Source organism: Ochotona princeps, chromosome 25, assembly GCF_030435755.1.
Source record: "Ochotona princeps isolate mOchPri1 chromosome 25, mOchPri1.hap1, whole genome shotgun sequence".
NCBI lineage: Eukaryota > Metazoa > Chordata > Mammalia > Lagomorpha > Ochotonidae > Ochotona > Ochotona princeps.
The window spans coordinates 20134393-20155679 of record NC_080856.1 but is presented as its reverse complement, the minus strand read 5'-3'; the positions used below and the strand labels follow the sequence as shown (position 1 = coordinate 20155679).

At 47.2% G+C, this 21287-nt stretch overlaps 1 protein-coding gene across 4 annotated transcripts; it reads right to left on the bottom strand.

Annotated features, from left to right (window-relative positions):
• Positions 1-1392: 1392 nt before the first annotated feature.
• Positions 1393-21156, bottom strand: MKRN1 (makorin ring finger protein 1). Of its 4 annotated transcripts, XM_058681303.1 has the most exons (9): positions 20780-21147; positions 10785-10913; positions 9433-9507; positions 6939-7168; positions 6222-6448; positions 3753-3967; positions 2906-3016; positions 2229-2367; positions 1393-1874 (listed from the first exon to the last, which is right to left on the bottom strand). In XM_058681303.1, the coding sequence occupies exons 1-9, from the start codon at positions 20962-20964 to the stop codon at positions 1662-1664; spliced, it is 1524 nt and encodes a 507-aa protein (XP_058537286.1). In that variant the 5' UTR covers positions 20965-21147; the 3' UTR covers positions 1393-1661. The 4 variants fall into 4 exon arrangements, with proteins under 4 accessions (XP_058537286.1, XP_004594412.2, XP_058537287.1 ...); XM_004594355.3 differs by lacking the exon at positions 9433-9507 and having other exon boundaries at positions 20780-21145; XM_058681306.1 differs by lacking the exon at positions 9433-9507 and having other exon boundaries at positions 1730-1874; positions 2973-3016; positions 20780-21156.
• Positions 21157-21287: the final 131 nt, after the last annotated feature.

Sequence of the window (21287 nt, the reverse complement as noted above, 5' to 3'; positions counted from 1 at the left end):
CGCTATAGTCTTTCAAAGGCTTCTCAGCACGTTGGTAGTCTTGTAAAACTGTGACACCAACTGCTTGAGAAACTGAGCATGGGCATTCACTGTCATCCGCACATTTCAAAAGAGCCCAGCACATAAAACGGGAGAGCCAGCTTACTGTTTTACTGTTTTATTTGGGAAAAGTGCTTCTTACAAAAGGACAGCTGCAAAATACAGAGACCTCTGCAACAGTTACTTGGGCTTTTTATTCTTTTCCGTAAAGTCAAAGAACGGGTGGGATTTCAGGAATCTAAGCAGTAGAGGGGCATGCCAGGAGCATCTCCCACGGACTTTCAGGGAACAGAGCAACATCTAACAACTGAACTTGAGCTCGTCGTGTGGAGAGCTACCCCACCTCCCTCCAGTGGAAAAGTAGGGCTTGTGACCGCAAACCAGTTACTCCGCTACAAGACACACCTCAGGACCTAGTTTTGAATTACATCCGTCTACCTGCAAAAAAGGTTCAGGGTGGACTGAGGCAAATATCCGCAAAAAACCAACACAGAAACGCAACAACAAAACTCCTCAAATGAGGACAAAGGTTTTTCAAAAAGTGCCTGGACTGGAGAGGCTGAATCCTAAGACATTAAATATAACCGTGCATCCAAGACCCGGTTTGTGTTCATATATATCGGGTCACGAGATAGTTTTAACCTCTATGGCTAACCCCATTTCTCTATATAGCCAGACAACGCTAGCACTGCTAGGATTAAGCACTACCAATGGAGCTGCCTTTAAGATCTACCCGCCACACAAGGCTGAAACCACTACACCAGGTTTGTCCACTAAGGCTAAGAAAACTGCATCTATGCAGGCATGGGAAGCTCATCTCTCACTCACTCACACACACACACACACACACACACACACTCTCTCCCACTCTCACACACCCCAAACCTATCAGGCCTTGGAGTCAACCTCCTCCAACTCTATTGTAATAGTTCATTCACAACCTTCCTACCATGCTTAAACACAGTGGAAACCTCTACACATCTGCACTTGGTTCTGGTTACTCAGTAGTATTACTGCGTGCAATTAAACACTACACTAAAACCACAGACCAAGTGCACACGGTGGAGAATACAGGGTTAGGAACATAGAACACACAGATGTGCAGACTCACCAGCACCTCAAGGGCCCACCTCCTGCGCCTGTGGCAGAAGGCGACTTGCCAGCTTAGGTCCCTTCATCCATCACCCTGTTCTGGAACTCCCAACGAAGGACCAGTACTTTTTTTTTTTAGGAACCTGGGGAGTACTCCAATGAGTGTGGAAGTGCATAAACACAATCTGGTTGAAAACAGATGACGCAACAAACCTATGCTAGCTAGCTGACAGTCAAATTCATGTTAACAAAAAAAAAAGCTAACTTTAAGATTTATTTTTGTAACTTTTTTTTGAAACAGAGAAAACAACACACTCCTCAGGGTGGGGTCAGGGGACAGGGACAGGGACAGAAAGGTAAGGGGCTAGAGAAGACAGGCCCTGGGTAAGCAGTGTGACAACAGCACCTGGAGTTGAGAGGCCTGCCTAGGATAGCAACACGCACGCCACACCAGCACAGGGCACAGCTGCTGTCAGGGGCGGGGGGCGGGACGGGGCTCGGCAGACCAGTTCACACATCACAGCAGGCTGCTATAGATCCAAGTCATAAAAATCTTCCAGCTCATCGTGGAACAAGTCCCACTCGTCTTCAGAGTCTGTCAGCTCGTCGTCCCCGCCCGCAGCCAGAAGCATGAGCAACATCTCGCCCAGCTCAAAGGTGACCACCTCTTCGTCGTCGTTGTCAAAGGGGTTGCTGGTCTCCCTTTCCTCAATGAGCTCCCAGAAGTGGTTCCTTCGTTGGGCCTGCAAAAACAAGGCCGTGATAGGGATGGCACTGTCCAGGGGGATCTTCTACTGTGCTGTTTATAAGGCAAAAAGACAAAACCCCCAAAAAACGGCCCGCACACCAGAGAGGCGTGACGTAATCAAGGCTTCTGACCAATGCCTCCCTTGGAGTCACTTGATGCAAAAACCTAGAGCTCCAGCACCCTGCTTGGTCTGGGTGTCCCTCCCAGTTTCCTGAGGTGTGTGTCCTCCTTCAATGCTGTAGTCTCACCGCCAGACTACAGCGATCACCTGCGTCCCCTACCCAGCATGTCCAGGCCTCCACTGCCATCGTGCTAGGTCCCCTCTTAAAATAAAAAAAAAGCGAGTTACCCGGTATCTGCTTGATGTTCCCACTTTCTGTCTCTGTGGCTCCTCTCTACGGCCATCAGGGTACGCATGCTTGTAAAAACAGTTCCCTCCAAATGGGCAGCTCCCACGGCCTTCATCAAAATACCTGCACGCCTTGTTGCTGGAAAGGAAAACACCGCAACCCTTATTCACAGTGGACCGCAGGCCTGTGTTGACTACCATCCGGGCTGGGTCTCTTGCACTCAGGATGCCTGCCCCCCACCCTCCCATGCTGTGTCCTCATCCTTAGAAACATGTGTGTGCTAACGCGTGGGACACTGACACTCAGTTTCAGGCTATGCTGGTACCACTTCTAGGACTGCAGATCCAACAGAGACCAAGTCTTCTAGAAAGCCATAAACACATAAGGATTAATACAGAACAACTATGCCATGAGTCGAGCACTCCTTAGCATGCGGCTTTGGCCAGCAGCAGAACAGACCTCGCTATAATGCAGTCCCTCTGGCATGCACCCAGGGACTGTATTGGACCAAGATACATGACCGGGTAAGTGTTACTAGGGCTGACAAAACAAACCGTCCTGGGGAAGAAGAAAGGGCATGAAGGAGACAGGAAGGCCAAATGCAGCACCATTCTTTTCCAGGTGAACCCAAGTGCCGCTGAGCCCGGAGCTCGAGGAGAGGCGGCAGTGCGCATACCTCATGGCCTCCTTGTATTTCTGAATGAGTTTCTGCTTCTCTTCTTTCTCCTCCACCCAGTACTCACTTGGAATGACAAAGTTAGATGTGATCCGGCATTCTGGGCAGGACCTGGGAAACAATGAAGAGGCTACAGTGTGCATTCCCCTCCCGGGCCAGCAACACAGCGAGAGAACACCCTGGTGATCCCACTCTGGGGTGACAGACCCAACCCCAAGGTTCATGGGCACTGCCTGCCAGTGGCCCACACACTGCCACACAATTGACCGTTTCCTGGTAGGCAAGATAAACTCATTTAAATCCAACTCCATGGCTAGCCAGTACGCTTAGGTTAAACAGTAAAGGAAAAAGAAAAAGACAGTTCACACAGACTCCTTTTTCTTTCATTTAAATTTATTTCTTGCAACTTTGCTCTGTTTAGATTATGTAGCTTTTGTTTAGTTATGAGAACAATCTTTAAAGGATGGCAATTATTGGCTAGCTTAATGGATGGAATAGAATGTGGAATATGCGAAATGTTAGGAACATACATTTAGAGCCAGGTGCGTGTTTTTCACTGAGCCTAAACTGGCTAATCCATTAGACACAATCTGCTCAGAAAAAGCACGAAGATTCAACTAACTGATGCACAGGATTTCCTCATTCAAATAAACACAGGTAGCCCAACTAACCTAGAAACTACTCTAAATACAAAGAATTCCCCATTAGAAGAAAAACTACCCCATTTTCAACATAAATGCATGAAGTTAAATGTGGTCTGTCTGGTGCTAAGTTGGCACAAGGTACTATTAAATCGCGGCCCCCAACTAGGAAAGCACAAACGAGGATGGAGGGGGAGGAGTCTCACTTTATGATCTTGCTCTCAAACTGCTTAGCACTCCTCCACTTGCGGATGCACTTGAGACAGTAGGTGTGGCTGCAGTTGGAGAGGATGCCGAAGCGGCGCTCGCTGGGGTTGGCCTTCTCATAGACCACCTCCATACAGATGCCACAGAGCAAGTCCTTGCTGCGCTGTACTGCAAACGAGAGCTCCATGTCCTTCTCATGGGCCTCGATGCAGGACTGCAGGGAGCAGAGAGAAAAGGCCCGTCAGCTCACCGAGAAGCCAACTGTCAATGGAAAAACAGTTTCCAATCTGGCATGAAGAGTAAATTTTTTATTCACAAGTGAACACGGGGACCATGACATTTTGGGTCTTTGCAAACACCGAGATCAAACCACAAGAATTTCAAAACGACCCAGTTGCCTCTTCCCCCAAATGCACAACTTGGTGATCCCCGCTGTTGCCCACAGTAGACAGTTTTCATACTATGTTCATTTTTCAGTTAGATGGACAATGTTCTCAAGCTTAAGGCTCCAACTAAAAGCCTGTCAGAAAATAAAGGTGAAGGAGATGAACAAGCAGCAGTGACAATTACACGCCAGGCACGTCATCCTCACTGCCTTTTTGTTGGGATGAGGGGAACCTTCGTTTAAATAATAGCTTTACCGAAATGTAACTGAACCGCCTACCACCTGAAATGTACCATCAGGTGTTGGTACGTGCCATGCAACCATTAATAATAGTCACTACCCAAGTATCTTAATTACCCCACGAAGGAAGCATATTGCCATTACTCATTGGCACCCCAAAAGACCCCGGACTCAGGTAACCAGCCTTGCAAACTTAGGACATCTCCTGCAACTGTGACCGTTCATCACTGGCTTTAAGCTGTTCATGTCACATCACATGGCAGGGGTCCGTACGCATAGCTAATATGCTATGATGTGAAGAGCACATGTTCCCCACCCATTCATCAGATGTAGTACACAAAGGCTACTTGGACTTCGGGACTTGTGTAAATTAACACTCGGGTGCAAGTGTTTGCATGGCTACCACACTTCTGCAATCCATAAGGAACAAGGTTACAGGAAAATAGAAAAATGCAAAGCGCAACGGAAGTTGCTCATAATTCCACATACTGCGTAACGTTTTGTGCATTTCCTCATCTAAACTGGTTTTTATCCCCAATCTACAGAGGCAGGCATGACTATATCTAAGGATTTGTTCCACCTAACCTCACAAAGGTATGTTGTGAAGATCATGTACTTAGAGCAAACTGCCCTGCATAACCAAATTATTTTATTAAGCAGGGATGGATACAACCATGAGGTGACATTGTTAATAAAGGTTTGAAAATTAATGTTTTCTTGGGGCCTAGAACAATAGCCTGGCCGCTAAATCATTGCCTTGAATTCACCCACATCCCATGTGGGTGCTGGTTCGTGTCCCCACTGCTACATTTCCAGCTCCCTGCTTGTGGCCTGGGAAAGCAGAGGAGGACAGCCCAGAGCCTTGGGATCCTGCACCCACGTGGGAGGCCTGGAGTAAACGCCTGTCTCCTGGCTTTACATCAGCTCGCTCAGCCCTAGCCGTTGCAGCCACTTGCGGAGTAAACCACTGGACAAAAGATCTTCCTCTCAGTCTCTGCTTCTCTTTGTAAATCTGACTTTCCAATTTAAAAAATAGTAATAATAATAATAAAAAGAAAGAACAGTAATGCCTTCTTCAGAAAAAGTTTTGAATGGTGAGAAGATTTGCAACTGCAGCCTGAAGTCCCATGCAATGCAGTTGGGAAGATAAGCTGTGGCTGCTCGGGAAGAGTCCAAGTCTGTAAGTGCACAGTGACCTGTAACCCAACAATTCCACTCCCAGTTGCCTAGTTGTATGCCCAGAGCAGTGTCACTGATAGTAGCCAACAGACAACTGGAAAAATAGGATGTGGTATTGCCACACAATGGATCATTCTTCAGGCATCACAAGGAACGAAGTATAGGCATAGGCTAAGGAGAGAGAAAGCTTGAAGTGCAACAGTGTACTACATAAAAGCAGACGGTCCCAACAGGCATTCAGGCACACGTCCACGTAAGAGCGAATGTCCCAAAATGTCCCAGACAGGCCAGTTGGTTAGTTTCTGCCTGAAGCTCAAGGAAAATACAATAAAGGGTCCTCGCTAACAGGTATGTATGAGGTTTCTTCCTAGGATGGGATCCCAAGATTAGAAAGTAGTCAGTAACATTCGCACAACTCAGTCAATAGACTCCCAACCATGGAACCCGCATTTAAACAAAGTGGGAAAAAAAAGTGCATTATATGGAAGCCCAGGCTCAGAAAAACTGCAAAGTATTGAAACAATGTTACAACAACTTCTTGAAATGCAGGAAGGACTCCCCCAGCTCCACCACCCACCCTTTGCAAATAAGCATTCCCTCAACTCTGAACCAAGAACAAAGGTGGCTTGCGGCACTCCACGCCCGCGGTACCCTGGGCACTTACTTTGATGTGCTGAGACCTTTGGGCAGCATCCGTCGGGTGCAGCACCTGCAGCCCACACATGTCACAGGAGTCTCCATGGAGATACACACAGTTCTCCCCATAGCGGCACTCTCCCACTGCAGCATAGGGGCAAAGCTGCTTCTTGGTTTCCGCAGCGGTTTGCTCTTTCTCTGATTCTTCCTGGGTCACTGAGCCCTGCGGGGGTGCTTCAGTGCAGGAAGAGGCAGCTGAAAATGTTGAAGAGGGTGGTAAAGGCCCAAAGGGATAAGGCAGAGATACGAACTATAAGGTACTGAGAACCTAACTGAGAAGGGGGAAAAAAAATACAAAGAACTTCAATTAAACGCCAAAACAGTCTATTGAACTAATTTCTTCACTCTTGAAATGTTTTCTAATGCTGATTTTTCCAAAATTAGGCTTGTTTAAAAAAAAAATGATTCTTTAGTTATTTCTTGTATAATTGAAATTTAGTTTTAAAAAGTATTGATTAACAAAAAAAAAAAAAAGCTCCAGTTTTTTTTCCAAAACATTCTGAATTCATTACTATTTGGGAGTGAAAAAGTTTCTTTCCATCTGCACGTCTTAGGCAATCCAATTTAAAGTATTTAAGATTAGGCTAAATATGAAGATTGGAAGCAGGAAGGCTGTGAAAACTCGGCTAATTGATGCACTACTGCCTAGCCCTCCAACTTTTATTTTATTCTTCAGAATACTTACTACGGCCACAGTAGGGTTGCCCAGGAACAAACTCAATGGCATTGACCCAGTCCTCTGAACCTGCTCCTACAGTTGCAAAGTTTGAATTTCGTGACTCGGTTTCGCCTGTATTCATTTCCGCGAGCGGTCCAACTACCGAGGGGAGACTTGAGGAGGCGGCAAGGGAAGGTTTTGCAGCTAGGTCGGTGGCAGTAGTGTCCTCCTGCTTCAATGGTTTGCTGTGTTCATACCTTTAACGAAACGGAAAAGGAAGCCGTCACTGTGTTTCCTAACATGGTCCCTGGCTCCTTCTCAAACCTTACTCGGAGGTAAACCAGAGAACTGGTTAAAAAGGCAGACATTTAATTAAACTTGCAAATGCAGAGAGGAGACCACAGTCCCGCCTATCTAGCAAGCCCCCACGCGATGGGAATACCATGGAACAGTAGATGTAAAAATCCCTTTCTTCTCTCCTCTCCAGCCTTTTGTTTTTTTAAATAAGATTTTTTTTTTAATTCAAAAGGCAGATCTACAGAAAGATGGGCAGTCAGAAAATCTTCCATCTGATGATTTACTCCCCAAGTGGCCACAATGGCCAAAACTGAGCCAATCTGAAGCCAGGAGCTTTGTCCAGGTCTCCCACATCGGGGCAGGGTGCCAAAGCTTTGGACCATCCTCTACTGCTTTCCCAGGCAATAAGTAGGGAGCTGGATGGGATGTAGAAGACATGGTGCCTACATGATATGTTAGTGCCACAAATCAAAGATTTGCCTACAGCGGCATCCCAACAGCCCTACAATGAATTCTCATTTACAAAATAGCTCTTAGCCTGATCAAGCCTGTAGAACAGCAACCACATTCTAAATTTTTTACTCTTCAAATCCCGCTATAACCAGGAGTTTCAAGTACTTGGCACTTTGTGATTTCTGCAACAGTAACACTGCTGAAAAGACCATGTAGTCAAAACCGGTTAATTGATTCAAGATTGATTCTCAAATTCAATACAAAGGAGCAGGTGTTTGGCACTGTGCTTTAGCTGTCCTTAAGGACAGGCGGTATGGCTGTCAAAGCGGCATAGCTGATGGATCCTTTGCCTGCAAGCACTGGCATCCAATATGGGTACTGTTTGGTCCCAGGTGCTCCACGTCCCTCCAGTTCTCTGCTTTGGGCCTGGAAAAGCAGTAGAGAATGGCCTCTGTACGTAGCTGGCTCTTAGCTTTAGATCGGCTCAACTCCAGCCATTGTGGTCATTTGGGAGTGAACCAGCAGATGGAAGATCTTCCCCTGTCTCTCAGCCTCTGGGGAAAATCTGCCTTTCAAACAAACAAACAAAAAAAAAGCCACTGCAGCCCCCACACCCCATGCCCAGTTCAAGTCCCAGGCTTCAGCACAGTCTCCTGCTGACTGACGTACACCACAGGAGACAGCAGAGGATGCTGAAGCATTCGGGTCCCACCACCCATGTGCGAAACCTGGACTGAGTCCAGTCCAAAGATTGCAACTAAAGCTTTCAAAAATTTTAAAACTTATAAAAATTCAATGAGGACATCAAAAACATTTTACTGACATGTGCAATAACATACTACCAATATCAAATGTCAGAGGCAGGATGTACAAACTGTAAATATGTATTTTTCTTCATGCTTTCACAAATTAATCTCCCTTTCCAACCATTGCATGGTTTATTTTCTCCTCTCCATTTTTAAGATTAATTTCTTTTTTTCTTATTGTAAAATCAGATATGCAGAGAGGAGGAGGGACAGAGGAAGATCCTCTGTCGATTCACTCCCCAAGTGGCCGCAGCAGCCAGAACTGAGGCGATCGGAGCCAGGAGCTTCTTCTGGATCTCCCACACAGGAACAGGGTCCCAAGGCCTTGGGCTGCCCTGGACTATTCATGTGTTATTTACTAATCTGAAGGGCAGAATTAGAGAGGAAGGACTGAGACAGATACATTTCGCAGGGGCCCAGGCACGTCAGCCATCCTCTGCTATTTTCCAAAATCAGAAGGGAATGGATTATCTGGAATTGAAGAGGCGCCCTGGAGACATCGGCATCACGGGCAGTGGCTTAACTAACCTGTGTACTCAGAGACCTATGCCCGTTTTTGTTTTAAAATGTCATTGTTGGGCCTGGCACCAGCTCATATGCCAGCTGCTCCACTTCCTATCCAGCTCTCACCTTGTGGCCTAGGAGAGCAGTAATGGGTAACCCAAAGCCTTGGGATGCTGCACGCACATGAAAGACCCAGAAGAAGCTCCTGGCTTCAGATTGGCTCAGCTCTGGCCATTTGGGGAGTTAAACAATGGACAAAAGCTCTTTCCTTCTCTTCCTTCTCTATGAATCTAATCTTCCAACAAAAACAATACTAAAAGGTATTTATCCTTAATATTGTATCCATCAATCATTTTATTTTCTTTTGAACTATAAGCATCTGAGTCCAAGAGTTGGACGCATTTTGTTCTCTGGAAATACCGCACTGAAGTAATTTGGCTACGACACTGCCAAAGTCTTACCCAGTGCAGTTGGTTAAAGTCTGTCGAAGATTCTTTGCCATGTCTCCCTTTAAAAGGTGGAACCCAGCTTCTCTCCTGTTGAATGTAGGCTGTGCTTAGCAACTTAGCCCATAATTGAGCAGCAGTGATGGTGACTGCTGCGACTAGGTCATAAAAGCCATTGTGCCTTCTCCTCCTCCTTGTCCCCTTTCTTGAGTCGCATGCTCTAAGTAAAGCCAGCTACCAGTTACAAGTTTAAAGACGCTAAGGCACCACTACAGCAAGGACCACAAGGAAAGGAACCAAGTCCTCCTGCCAAGTATCCAGGAGCGCAGCATCCCGAGTGGCCCTCTAGCCACCAGCAGGTCCCACTGACATCGGGACAAGTCAAGACTCCAAGGGGATGCGCATGTGATCAGCAAGCCTCTTGAATCTGGGGGCAATCCATTTAATATCACCTAACCAACAAACATGGACGTTTCCTGAACTGATTCTTTTTTTTTTTAAAGATTTATTCATTTTACAGCCAGATATACACGGAGGAGGAGAGACACAGAGGAAGATCTTCCACCCGATAATTCACTCCCCAAGTGAGCCGCCACGGGCCAATGCGCGCCGATCCGAAGCTGGGAACCTGGAACCTCTTCCGGGTCTCCCACACCGGTGCAGAGTCCCAATGCATTGGGCCGTCCTCAACTGCTTTCCCAGGCCAAAAGTAGGGAGCTGGATGGGAAGTGGAGCTGCCGGGATTAGAGGGATTAGAACCCGCACCCATATGGGATCCCGGGGCTTTCAAGGCGAGAACTTTAGCCACTAGGCCATGCCGCCGGGCCCGATTCTTTTTTTTTTTTTGTAAGATTTGACTTTTTTTATTGCAAAGCCAGAGACAGAGAGAAAGATCCTCGGTCCAACGATTCACTCCCCAAGGGCTGCAATAACCGGAGCCGAGCCAATCCGAAGCCAGGAGCCAGGAGCTTCTTCCAGACAGATATCCCACACAGGTGCATGGTCCCAAGGCTTTGGGCCATCCTAGACTTCTTTCCTAGGCCATAAGCAAGGAGCTGGATGGGAGGTGGGATTAGAACTGGTGTCCACATGGGATCCCAGCGGGTGCAAAGCAGTATAATATCAGACGCCGGACTCAAAGCATTGCTTTAAAGATTGTTTTTGGGCCCAGCATAGTAGCCTAGTGGCTAAAGTCCTCACCTTGCACGTGCCTGCATCCCATATGGGTGCTGGTTCCTGTCCTAACAACTCTGCTTCCTATCCAACTCCCAGCACTAAGTATTTCCAATTTATTACGCTATTAGGACAACACAATTTCTTTGCTCCTAGCCCACCCCTGAAGAGAATGAATTTAAAGGAATTCTTACCTGCAGCGGTCTCCATAAATACAGTACCCTCGCTGGAAATACTTGCACACTATGCCGTAAGGACTATCCGAGAGGTCGTGCGAATAGCGACAGTTATCGCCTTCCTTACAAACCCCATGCATAAAATACCTATGAAACAAAGGACCACAGAACCGGATTACAAAAGACTGAAACCAATCCAATAACTCCTAGTCTACCAGTAAACACACGAGCATGAAATGAACACACAGTATAATCAGACTACATCAGCTCAAAACCACCCGCACTTGGGTATACTGCAGGTGGGCAGCCCTGGCACTAGGGCACCAGCTCAGATGCTAAGGATCCACCTTGCCATTCATTGCAGGTCTCACCTGGCCCTCAGTTTACAGTCCTAGGAAGGTGGTATCTCGCTTTCCACTAACTGCAGTCATAGTGGCAGCAGTTGTTCTTTAAAAATTCAAAGATAAAGGGCCTGGCCCGGTAGCCTAGTGGCTCAAGTCCTAGCCTTGCATGTGCCAAGATCCCATATGGGCACCGAGTTCGTGTCCTGGCTACTCCTCATCCAGCTCTCTGCCTGTGGTCTGGGAAAGCGGTCGGGGCAGCCCAATGCCATGGGACCCGCACCAACATGGAGGACCCAGAGGAACTTTCTGTCTCTCCTCTGTAAATCTGCCTTTCTAATAATAATAATAATAATGGAATAATGTAGGCTGAGAAAGTGGTGAGATTCCTTAGAGCATGTAGTTTACCACTTTAAGAAATCCATCTGGCTTCCTGGAAAGCCACAGGTAAAAGCAGGGAAGACCAGATGCTAGCACAGAAGCAGTGGTCACTCTGGTAGATGCCTTAAAGGGCTGTGTGTGTGTGTGTGTGTGTGTGTGTGACTGGCAGGTTCAAAACACCAAGCATGAGAATACAACTCAGTAGTTTCCAACACAAGCATGCCTGGGGAGCCGGATGCAAGGCAGCTTCCAAGACCCAACCATCTGCTTCTCTATGTGACCAGAAAGATCAGGGAAGTGAGCAGGGTCTTGTCTTGGCAGCACCACATTTCTCCAAACCTGCCTTTCCCCCAGGAGGAACAGGGAACGGCAAGCAACAAGGTAGATATGTGGTCTGTTACCTGAGGGCCACAGAAAAGCGGCTATATTAAACACTGTCCACTCACCCCCCACTAAACTGAACACTATCAAGAAAGCTGTTCATATCTAACCAAGGGCTCTTGGGGATTCCCAAATGTCAAAGGCCCTATTTTAAGACCACCTGTGCTAGAACTTGGTATGTGACAGCAGGTTACAGGAGAAAAATTATATAATTATCAAGAATGTAAATTCCTAGTGTTGCAATCCGTAACACAATAAAAGAACAAAGTCAAATTCTGGGTGTAATTAGCCTATTTTCACTAGTCCATAAGTGTAAGGTGGCCTCATTCAGAGCTGAAGCACTACAGAGGTACTTCCCACAAGCCTCCTTCAAGTAGTCCAAGCTCCACTGTTTATGAAAAATACCAGTGGATAAATCTTCACTGAATATGGGGAGATTTAAAGGGCTTTAAAAAGTCAATAATTACATTGTAATCCTGCCTCAAAGTAGCTAATATCCATGGTTGATAATAGGTTACTCATCTGAAGCAATATCACTGAATATGGTTATTTATTGCTTCACCTCTCGCATTATACACATAGCACAAAAACTCCCATCCCTGTGGTAATGCAACAAGGTGGAGGAATCCACCATGGGGGGAGAGGTGTGTGGGGGGGGATCCCAGTGCCCATAAAAACTGTGTCACACAATGCAATGTAATCAATTTTAAAAAAGGAAAAAAAAAACTCCCATCCAATATTTCAACATTCAGGGGGTGCGGGGGAGTGTTAGCTTGAAATCAGGGATACAGATGCCGATATAATTTTTCAAGCTTGACACAAGGCCTGGTGCAATGGCTCAAAACTCACCAAGCCCTCTACCTAGAAGCACTGACATTCATAAGGGTGCTGGTTAGTGTCCCAGCTGCTCTACTTCCCATCCAGCTACCTGCTTATAGCACTAGAGGATGGGTCAAAGCCTTGGGACCCTGCACCTACATGGGACACCTGCAAGAAGCTGCTGTGGCCATTATTTGGGGAGTGAGCCAGAGGATGGAGGATTTTTCTGTCTTATCCCTCTAAAGCTGCTTTTCCAATTACAAAAAAAGCAGGAGCAGCGGCAAAAGAAGCTTGATACCGTGTCTACCTAAAAACCTAAAGCAGGTGGGGCTGATGGGAGATCCACCAGTCTAGCCCCAGTTGCTGCAACATTAGGGGAGTGGATCAATGACCAAAAGATGGGAGATCAGTCACTTTCTCTCTGAATTTCTGCCTTTCAAATAAATACATTTTACCAAAAAATAGTAATAAACAAGTGTAAAGCTGTTAAAGTAAAGCAGAGTGACAGAAATTTTAAATCTACTCTTCAAAATATATTTATTTTTATTTGAAAGGTACAATTACAGAAAGAAAAGAGAGATCGTCCATTACTGGTTCACTCCCCGAATGGGTCATCAGGGTTAGCGCTGGGCCAGTTCAAAGGCAGCAACCAGGAGTCTCTTCTGAGTCTCCCATATGGTTGCAGGGTTTCAAGGTCATCCTCCATTGTTTCCTCAGGCCGTTAGCAGGGAGGGGACACTGGTGCAGTGGTAGGTGATGACTTACCTCCTCAACCAGCTGCTTCCGGGTGCAAGCCCCGTAATGCTCACACTCTTCCTTAGCACTGCTCAAGCACCCACACATCTGACATCTGTGCCAGATGAAAACTGTTCTTTATACTCCTAAATGCCAGGAAGAGTGACAATGAGCCAACACACAGACCAGCTGGCCTGGGAAAGTGTAGCAACTGACCAAGCTTTATTGCTACTGCCTCAGACCACAGGATGGTGCTTGGCTTCTTGGATATTGTTATATAAACATTAGTGCAGAATTACAATGGATTATAATGAACCACTGCAAAGCAAGTGAATAAGGCCTGCAATCCTACCTTATAAACAAGGAAAATGGAAGCTAAACCTCAAATGATGGAAATTACATCAGCTTTACAAACCAAATCATCTTAACCACTCACTATTCTGCAAAATCAGCCCTTCCGGGCTGACGCTGTTCAGCAGGTGGTAACACACTGACGGTGAGCCAGCACACAGTTCCTGTTAGCCCAGAGTGTGAAAGTCTAGTGGAACAGGCGCGAAAGCAGCCAGAGGACCAACAAATACAGAGCTCTAATCTTACTATAGGCTACAGAGAAAAACTACATGGTGCCGTAAGAGCCAAGAAAAAAAGATATGACCCAATCAGGTACCAGTCTCAAGGGAGGCTTCCCCAGAGTGATGTGTGCTTTAAAACTGGGTGGTTGAAACAAACTGAAATGTCAATCAGGTGGTCACAGAAGGTGGTGAAGAACTCGCATTTACTTTTAACATATTGGTTACTCATTACTATGTCAATTAATTCCATAATGATGTAAATTTTGCTGATGGTATGTTGGAGCTTTTAATTGATCGGGATGATACTCTGCTGGCTCTGTCTTCAGACCAGAGAGGGTATACCTAAGAAGCCGTTGAACTTGACTGGACAATAAGATGCTGGACTCTATGTTTGGTATATGCTTGCAATGGGGGAATCTCAACTGAACTTGAACTGTGGTTATGCAACAAGGTGGAGGAATCCACCATGGTGGGAGGGTTTGGGAGAATCCAAGTACCTATGAAACTGTGTCACATAATACAATGTAATTAATGAATTAAAAATGATAAATAAAGAAAAAAAGAAAAAAAACTGGGTGGTTGAATAAATCAATACTCTGGTCAGAAGGTCAGCATGTGCAAAGGCCCTGCCTGGAGTTAACACAAGTAGTATTATGACCACAAGGTACTAAGGGCAGGCTAGCAGGAAGTGTAAAGAGATTAAGAGCAAACATGGGGTGTGTGGAAGAAAAACAGGCAGGGAACAGACCCAGTGCAAACCCAGCAAAAGATCCCAAATAGGCGAGTACTGGAATCAGATTTCAATTTTACAGTACTACTGTCATATTAAAGTACCTTCCAGGTGACCTGTCTTGATTGATGATATTCAAATATAGATAAATGCAGCTACCAACAGTCCAAATGTCACCAGATTGAATCAGAAGCAGACCACTCCCATCTGAGCAGTAATCAAAAGCATTTTTAGGTTCAAAATTAGCAAGATTCCAGCTTTGTCGCTTATTTGCTGTGACTCTCAGTGAACTACTTAATGCGAGTTGCACTTCCCTCTGAGACTAGAGAGCAAAAAAAAAAAAGAAAAAGGCAGAAACCTGGGTGCCACACAATGGCTTAATTGAATAAATCCTGCCCTTGCAAGTGCCGTGAACCCATGTGGGTACCAATTCATGCCCCAGCTGCTCTACTTCTGTTCAACTCCCTGCTCATAGCCTGGAAAAGCAGTAGAGGATGGCCCAAGGCTTTGGGAGCCTGCACTCATGTGGGAGATCCGGAAGAAGCTCCAGCCACTGTGGCCACTTGGGGAGTGAACCAGTGGATGATAGCTCAGTCCTCTCCATAAACCCATTTGCCTTTCCAACAACAAAAAGCAAGACTGGAATGTCTTCAACGATCCTACATTTCACTTCACATCCTTCCTTTCAGTCTTGTTCCGCCCTGTCAGATCCTTTTTTTTTTTTTAAAAGATTTATCTTTATTGGAAAGTCAGATTTACAGAGAGAAGCAAAGACCTCCCATCTGCTGATTCACTCCTTCAGTGACCACAACCGCCAGAGCCAAGTCAATCCGAAACCAAGAGACAAGACCTTCTTCCTGGTCTCCTACTTCGGTGCAGAGTCCCAAGGCTTTGGACCATCCCTGGGCTGCTTTCCCAGGCCACAAGCAGGGAGCTGGAAGGGAAGCGGAACAGCTGGGACACGAACACCCATATGGGATCCCAGTGCATGCAAGATGAAGACTTTAGCCACTAGCCTACCAGGCTGGGCCCACCTGTCAGACCTTTTCCTGAACACATTTAACAATTCTCTTAAAGAGTTACCTATGGAGGGCCCGGCGGCGTGGCCTAGCGGCTAAAGTCCTCACCTTGAAAGCCCCGGGATCCCATATGGGCGCCGGTTCTAATCCCGGCAGCTCCACTTCCCATCCAGCTCCCTGCTTGTGGACTGGGAAAGCAGTTGAGGACGGCCCAATGCATTGGGACACTGCACCCACGTGGGAGACCCGGAAGAGGTTCCAGGTTCCCAGCTTCGGATCGGCACGCACCGGCCGTTGCGGTTCACTTGGGGAGTGAATCATCGGATGGAAGATCTTCCTCTCTGTCTCTCCTCCTCTCTGTATATCTGGCTGTAATAAAATGAATAAATTAAAAAAAAAAAAAGAGTTACCTATGGAGAATAATCAGTAAAGAGAGTACAGCAGCTGAAAGGACAGCAGCCTAGGTATCATGTCACAAAATCTTAAGAAACCAGAATCTTTTAACCAGAAGACAAAGGAAATACCCTTTTCCGGCACCGTTTCCACAGAGGGAATGGATACGTGTGGTGAGCTGCAGGAGGAACCAGCTACTTAGCTGGTGAAGTTCCAGAGGTCTGCCACGAGCACTGCGGGAAGAACCCAAGCAGACACTTAGCCACCAGAAACACGAGAACTGGGTCCTAATTAGTTACTGCCAAATACTGGCTTCATATGTCTGGGGTTTTTGGCTTGTGTTTTTATTTGCTTTTATGGCTCAAATACGCTGTGAGTGCACCCAGAACTACGGACAATCTTCACAGCGAGTGGCAGCCCTCATTGCAAGTCGCCTCCTTTCAATCTAAAGGATTAGGATACAATCTAACAGACACCAAGAAGCAAGATAAGGGGACCCATCTCCCAAGAATTTTTCCAAAAACAATACCAAGTCCTGGTGCTTTATTTTTTAATGCCACCACCAACAACCCATCCAAATTCACCTGGATGTCACTGCCCAGGCTGACCTGAGGCTGTCACAGAGTTTGTCCCACTGAGAAGATTCTTTGACTACAAACACACAATGCTCAGAACCAAAGAAAAATGCAGAAGAAACCAATCACCCTACTGCTGTACCTCTAGGAAATCTTAAAGTAGCCATCAAGTTAGAGAATAAGAAACCCAAGCAGTGGGTTGTGAGGAAACAAGAAACACACAACACCCTCAGAACCTCCAAGCAGCAACAATGATTCAGGGCTTTCCTAATAACTAATGTAGTATTAAAAAAAATACCAAATTATATTTGAAAGGAAGGGAGAAGAGAGGATGCTGCCATTTGCTAGTCCCCGCCCCCTCCAATCACCAACAGTGGCCAGGTCAAACTGGGGAACCAGGTCTCATGGAGATGGCAGAAACTCATTCCCTCTACTCCAGGTAGGCACTGGTTCGCATCCCACTGCGTCATCCCCCCTGCTTATGACCTGGGAAAGCAGTTGAGAACGGCCCAAAGCCTTGGGGTCCTGCACCCAGGGAGGAGACCCTGAAGAAGCTCATAGCTTTGGATCAGCTCAGCTCCAGCACTTGCAGTCATTTGGGGAATGAACTAGCAGGCGGATCTTTGTTTCTCCCTCTCTGTAAATATGCCTTTCAAATAAAACTATAATATCTTAATAAATATGTATATATACTTATTTCTAATTATTTAGAGACAGGGTAGGGTGGCAGACAGAGGAAGAGACAGAGATCTTCCACCTGCTGAGTCAGAAAACCTAGTTTGGTGTCCCATGGGTGCAGGGGCCCAAACATTCCAGCTACCATCTGCTGCCTCCCGGGCGTGAACTTCAACCAGCTCTCTAATGTGGGAGGCAGGCACACCACCCAGGGCCTTAGCCCACAGTACCACAAAGCCTGCCCCTTACTCTGTTCCTCTCTTTCAGTACTTAAATACAGTAACTTAGAGAAAACACCTAATCTCAATAATAACATCTGTGGAAAAATTTTTTCTTAGAACTATAACTTTTCAATGTCACTCTAGTTTAATGGCCTGATTTTATCACACAAATAATAAATTTCATGATGGACATCACAGCACTTGTAAAGTGAATGACTGACTAGCTCTGTGCAGGCACAACTGTCACCTGTGGCACCAGTATCCCACATAGGCTCTAGTTGAGTTCACCCCGCTTCTGATCCAACTCTAAGGCACCTGGAAAGCCAGGAGCAGCCTGCTGGGGGCAGCATAGCACAGCTTCTTAGGAATGGTTTCTTGGGGTTTTCTTTAGGTTACAAAGTATAATAATCAGAATTTCTACAGCAACATTAAGAAAACAGTAACCAACAACTAACAAGGAAGCACAGATGATTCCCAAAGAGCTTCTGACTGAAGCGGCTTACACTTTAATGCCCATAGGCACTTGCTCAAAGAAGTGATCTTTTTTATAAGGAGAAATCAGTACAAACAGTAGAGCCCATCACTACCTTGAATCTGTTTCAAGGCCGATTTATAATCCCGTACACTTCCAACTTCCTTTAATACCTGGGACTCCCCCATAGGCATTCAATGCTTACTTAAAGTTTTCGCACATTCTGTCAAGTCTTTTGTCTTTGTAAATTTACAAATTTGAGGCATTGTGGAGAGTCTTGCTCCAAGTCTTTTATTTTTTAAAGAAAATATTTTCTCTTTTTTTAATCTGAAAGGGAGAGTAGACAGATTTTCCAACAGTGCACTCTCCAAATGCCCACAGCAGCCAGGGCTGGGTTGGGACAGGGCAGGGCACTCCAGGGGTCTCTCCCAAGAGGGCGGCAAGGACTGCAGCAGGTGACCCATCACCAGATGCCTCCCGGGATGCGCAAAAAGCAGAAAATTGACTCTATACATTCGGAAATGGGATGCAGATGCCTCAAGAGGCGGCTTAACTCACTTGACCACAACACCCTCCACAGTTTTGTTCCCATTTTTATTTGTATAATTTTTATTTTGAATTTTATGATACAAAAACAAGTTCATATTTAACTAAGTATGATCTTGTCAACATCCAACATTTCACTGCAGAAAATGCAGTGATGAGAACCCTACAGGCACAACAAATAGGGTCCTACATGCTAAGATAATCTAAAAACCTCACAGCTGTTGCTCTACATCCAAAGGGGAACTCTTTAAAAACCACATTGGTACCTAGAATAACTTAAAAATCACTAAAATCTAACACAGATCAATTAACTTGTGTATCAGTTTCACTCAACTGGTTAAAGCAAAAATTTTGATTTAAACCCTCCCCCAAAAGACACAAAAACAAACTACCTCAAAAGCCTATTTCACGTACATGATGTTCTTAAGTTAGGCTACTCAGCTATGCAAGGAACTTTTCTCTTCTTTAGGTTTTATTTATTTAGTTAGCTGAAAATCAAGAGTTAAAGGGAGAGGTTTGAAAACAAGCAACCAGAGTTCAAACCGATATTCATACAGGATGCAGCTTAAACTGGGCTTAAAATGTTTGTGATACTGGTGAGGAACTAGAAAAGGGGCAAACACCAAGGAAAAAAACCCCCTACAGAAGGAGAAGTGTGGCAAGCAACAATGAATTCCGGGCTGCTTGCTGTAAGGCTGGGCTCAAGTTACAGCCACCACAGCAGTGTCCCGCTGCTGGTGGGCATCCAAGGCTGGGCTACCTACTGAGCCGGGAGCTGGTGGCCTGAATCACACTTCTCTAAGAGCTTCTCCAAGAGCTCACATTCAAGCCAAACGGCATCAGTGTATGAGGCGGACTGGACGGGGAGGCGGTCAGATTGGTTTGAAAGCTCCACAAAGGTGATATTAAAAAAACAAAAACAAGCAAACAAACAAAGGCACGTATAAATTGAGCTGTTCCACTGCAGAGAAGACACCGGGTTAAACAACAGGCTCCAGGCAAAGGAATTTCAAAATTCGCCTTCCTCACTTCCAACCGACAGAGGAGCAAGACGGGTTACCTAAACTGCATTCATGCTTTCTGCATCCCATCACTGGAAATAGTAAAGATTATCACTCACGTTTCACATGTATCAAAAACAGCAAGCTTCCATCTCGCAGCCAATAAATGTATCAAACGAAAAACCGGGAATTCCTCCATCTGGGGGTGTTCAAGACCATAAGAGTGGCTTCACGTATATGCGTATAAATTATCCCAGGCAGATGAAAGCCGGCCTTTTGGCTGTATTTTCCAAGCCGATGGAAAAAGGCTTGTAGTCCCCATTGATGGTTCTCCAAAGACCAGAGCATAACAAATACACAATCAAGCGCCCTCCTTGGTGCACAGCTCGGGCATTTTTTACATGCGTAACCGCCAGCCACTTATTTCGCTATTATTTTCGCACGGCATTCCAAACCCAAACTAGATCTGTCCCTCGGGGTTCCCCATCGGAAGTAGCATGCATGAATTTCAAAAGAACCCCAGGGTTGAGGGGGTTAGTGGGCAGAGGATCACAATGGCAGCTCAGAAAACCCAGGGCGGAGGGGATGACCCCGGCGCCCTCCCCCCACCCACCGCCCCCGCTCGGTTCGAAGACAAAGCTCAGAACCGCCACCACCAACCTCCGCAAAACCATACAAAAGAAGAAATACAAAAGCCGCTTCCCCGCGTCGGGAAGAGGTGGCGACGACCAAGAGACACCACGGCCCGGCGGCGGGGGCTCTCCAGGACCGGCAGAGCGTCGTTGGAAGCCGGGGTCCGAACCTCAACCTGCCGCCCCGCGACCCCGCAGTTCCCGAGCGAGAGGCAGGCAGGCGCGCCGGCACCCACAGACACACACACACAAACCTAGCCGGAAAGGAGATCTCCCACCTCTCCTGAATGGTGGTGGCCGCAGAACACAGGCCCGGGGAGGTGGCACAGCAACCGGGCGGCCCCGCAGCGATCGCGCGCGGCCCACCAGGGGTTGACGCAGCCACGAGCGGGGGAGATGGCGGCGGCCGCGGGGACGCCGGGTGAGGGGGGGTCGCCATAACGCAGGGGACCCCCTCTCTCCCTGCCTCCCTCCCGCAGCGCCCTCCCCTCGCCAGGCGCCCCACCACGCAACGTCCTACCTGCAGGTGACCTGTTTGGTCCAGCCGCCGCCGCCGCCTTCGTGGCCGACGCCCCCTCCTCCCGCCCCCGGGGACGGGGCGGTGACTGTGGGGATAGGGGTGGGGGAGGCCGCTGCCACCACCGCCGCTGCCGCTCCTGCTCCTGATGTTGTGGCTGTTGTTCCGGGAGCTGCAGCCTCCGCCATTACTGTTTATCCCACACAGCAATGGCCCCGGAACTTCCGGGATCACATAGTTCCGGTCCGGCTGCGGGAAGGAGAAGGCGAACGAGGGCGAGGCGCAGGGAGGGGAAGGAGACTGAGGTGCTGGCTCGCTCCCACCGACCCCGCGTCGCGTCTCCTTGCGCTCCTGCCACTTGAACTGCGGGCCTGGAGCGTGCGCGCCCGCGGCCCGCCCCCCGCGCCCGATTGGTGGAGCGGAGGTCTCTGCCAGGGATGGGGTGGGACCAGCGGCCAGCGCGCTGCAGGTGCGCCCCGTCCGCAAAGCCCAGCGAGCGCGTCCAAACGAA

Excerpts from the sequence above, each read along its gene's own strand:
- MKRN1 (XM_058681303.1), bottom strand. The coding sequence starts at position 20,964 with ATGGCGGAGGCTGCAGCTCCCGGAACAACAGCCACAACATCAGGAGCA. Across the intron at positions 9,508-10,784 it reads ATTTATGGAGACCGCTGCAG|GAGAGAAGCTGGGTTCCACC; the intron begins GTAAGAATTCCT and ends TACATTCAACAG. Across the intron at positions 3,968-6,221 it reads AAAGGTCTCAGCACATCAAA|TCCTGCATCGAGGCCCATGA; the intron begins GTAAGTGCCCAG and ends TGCTCCCTGCAG.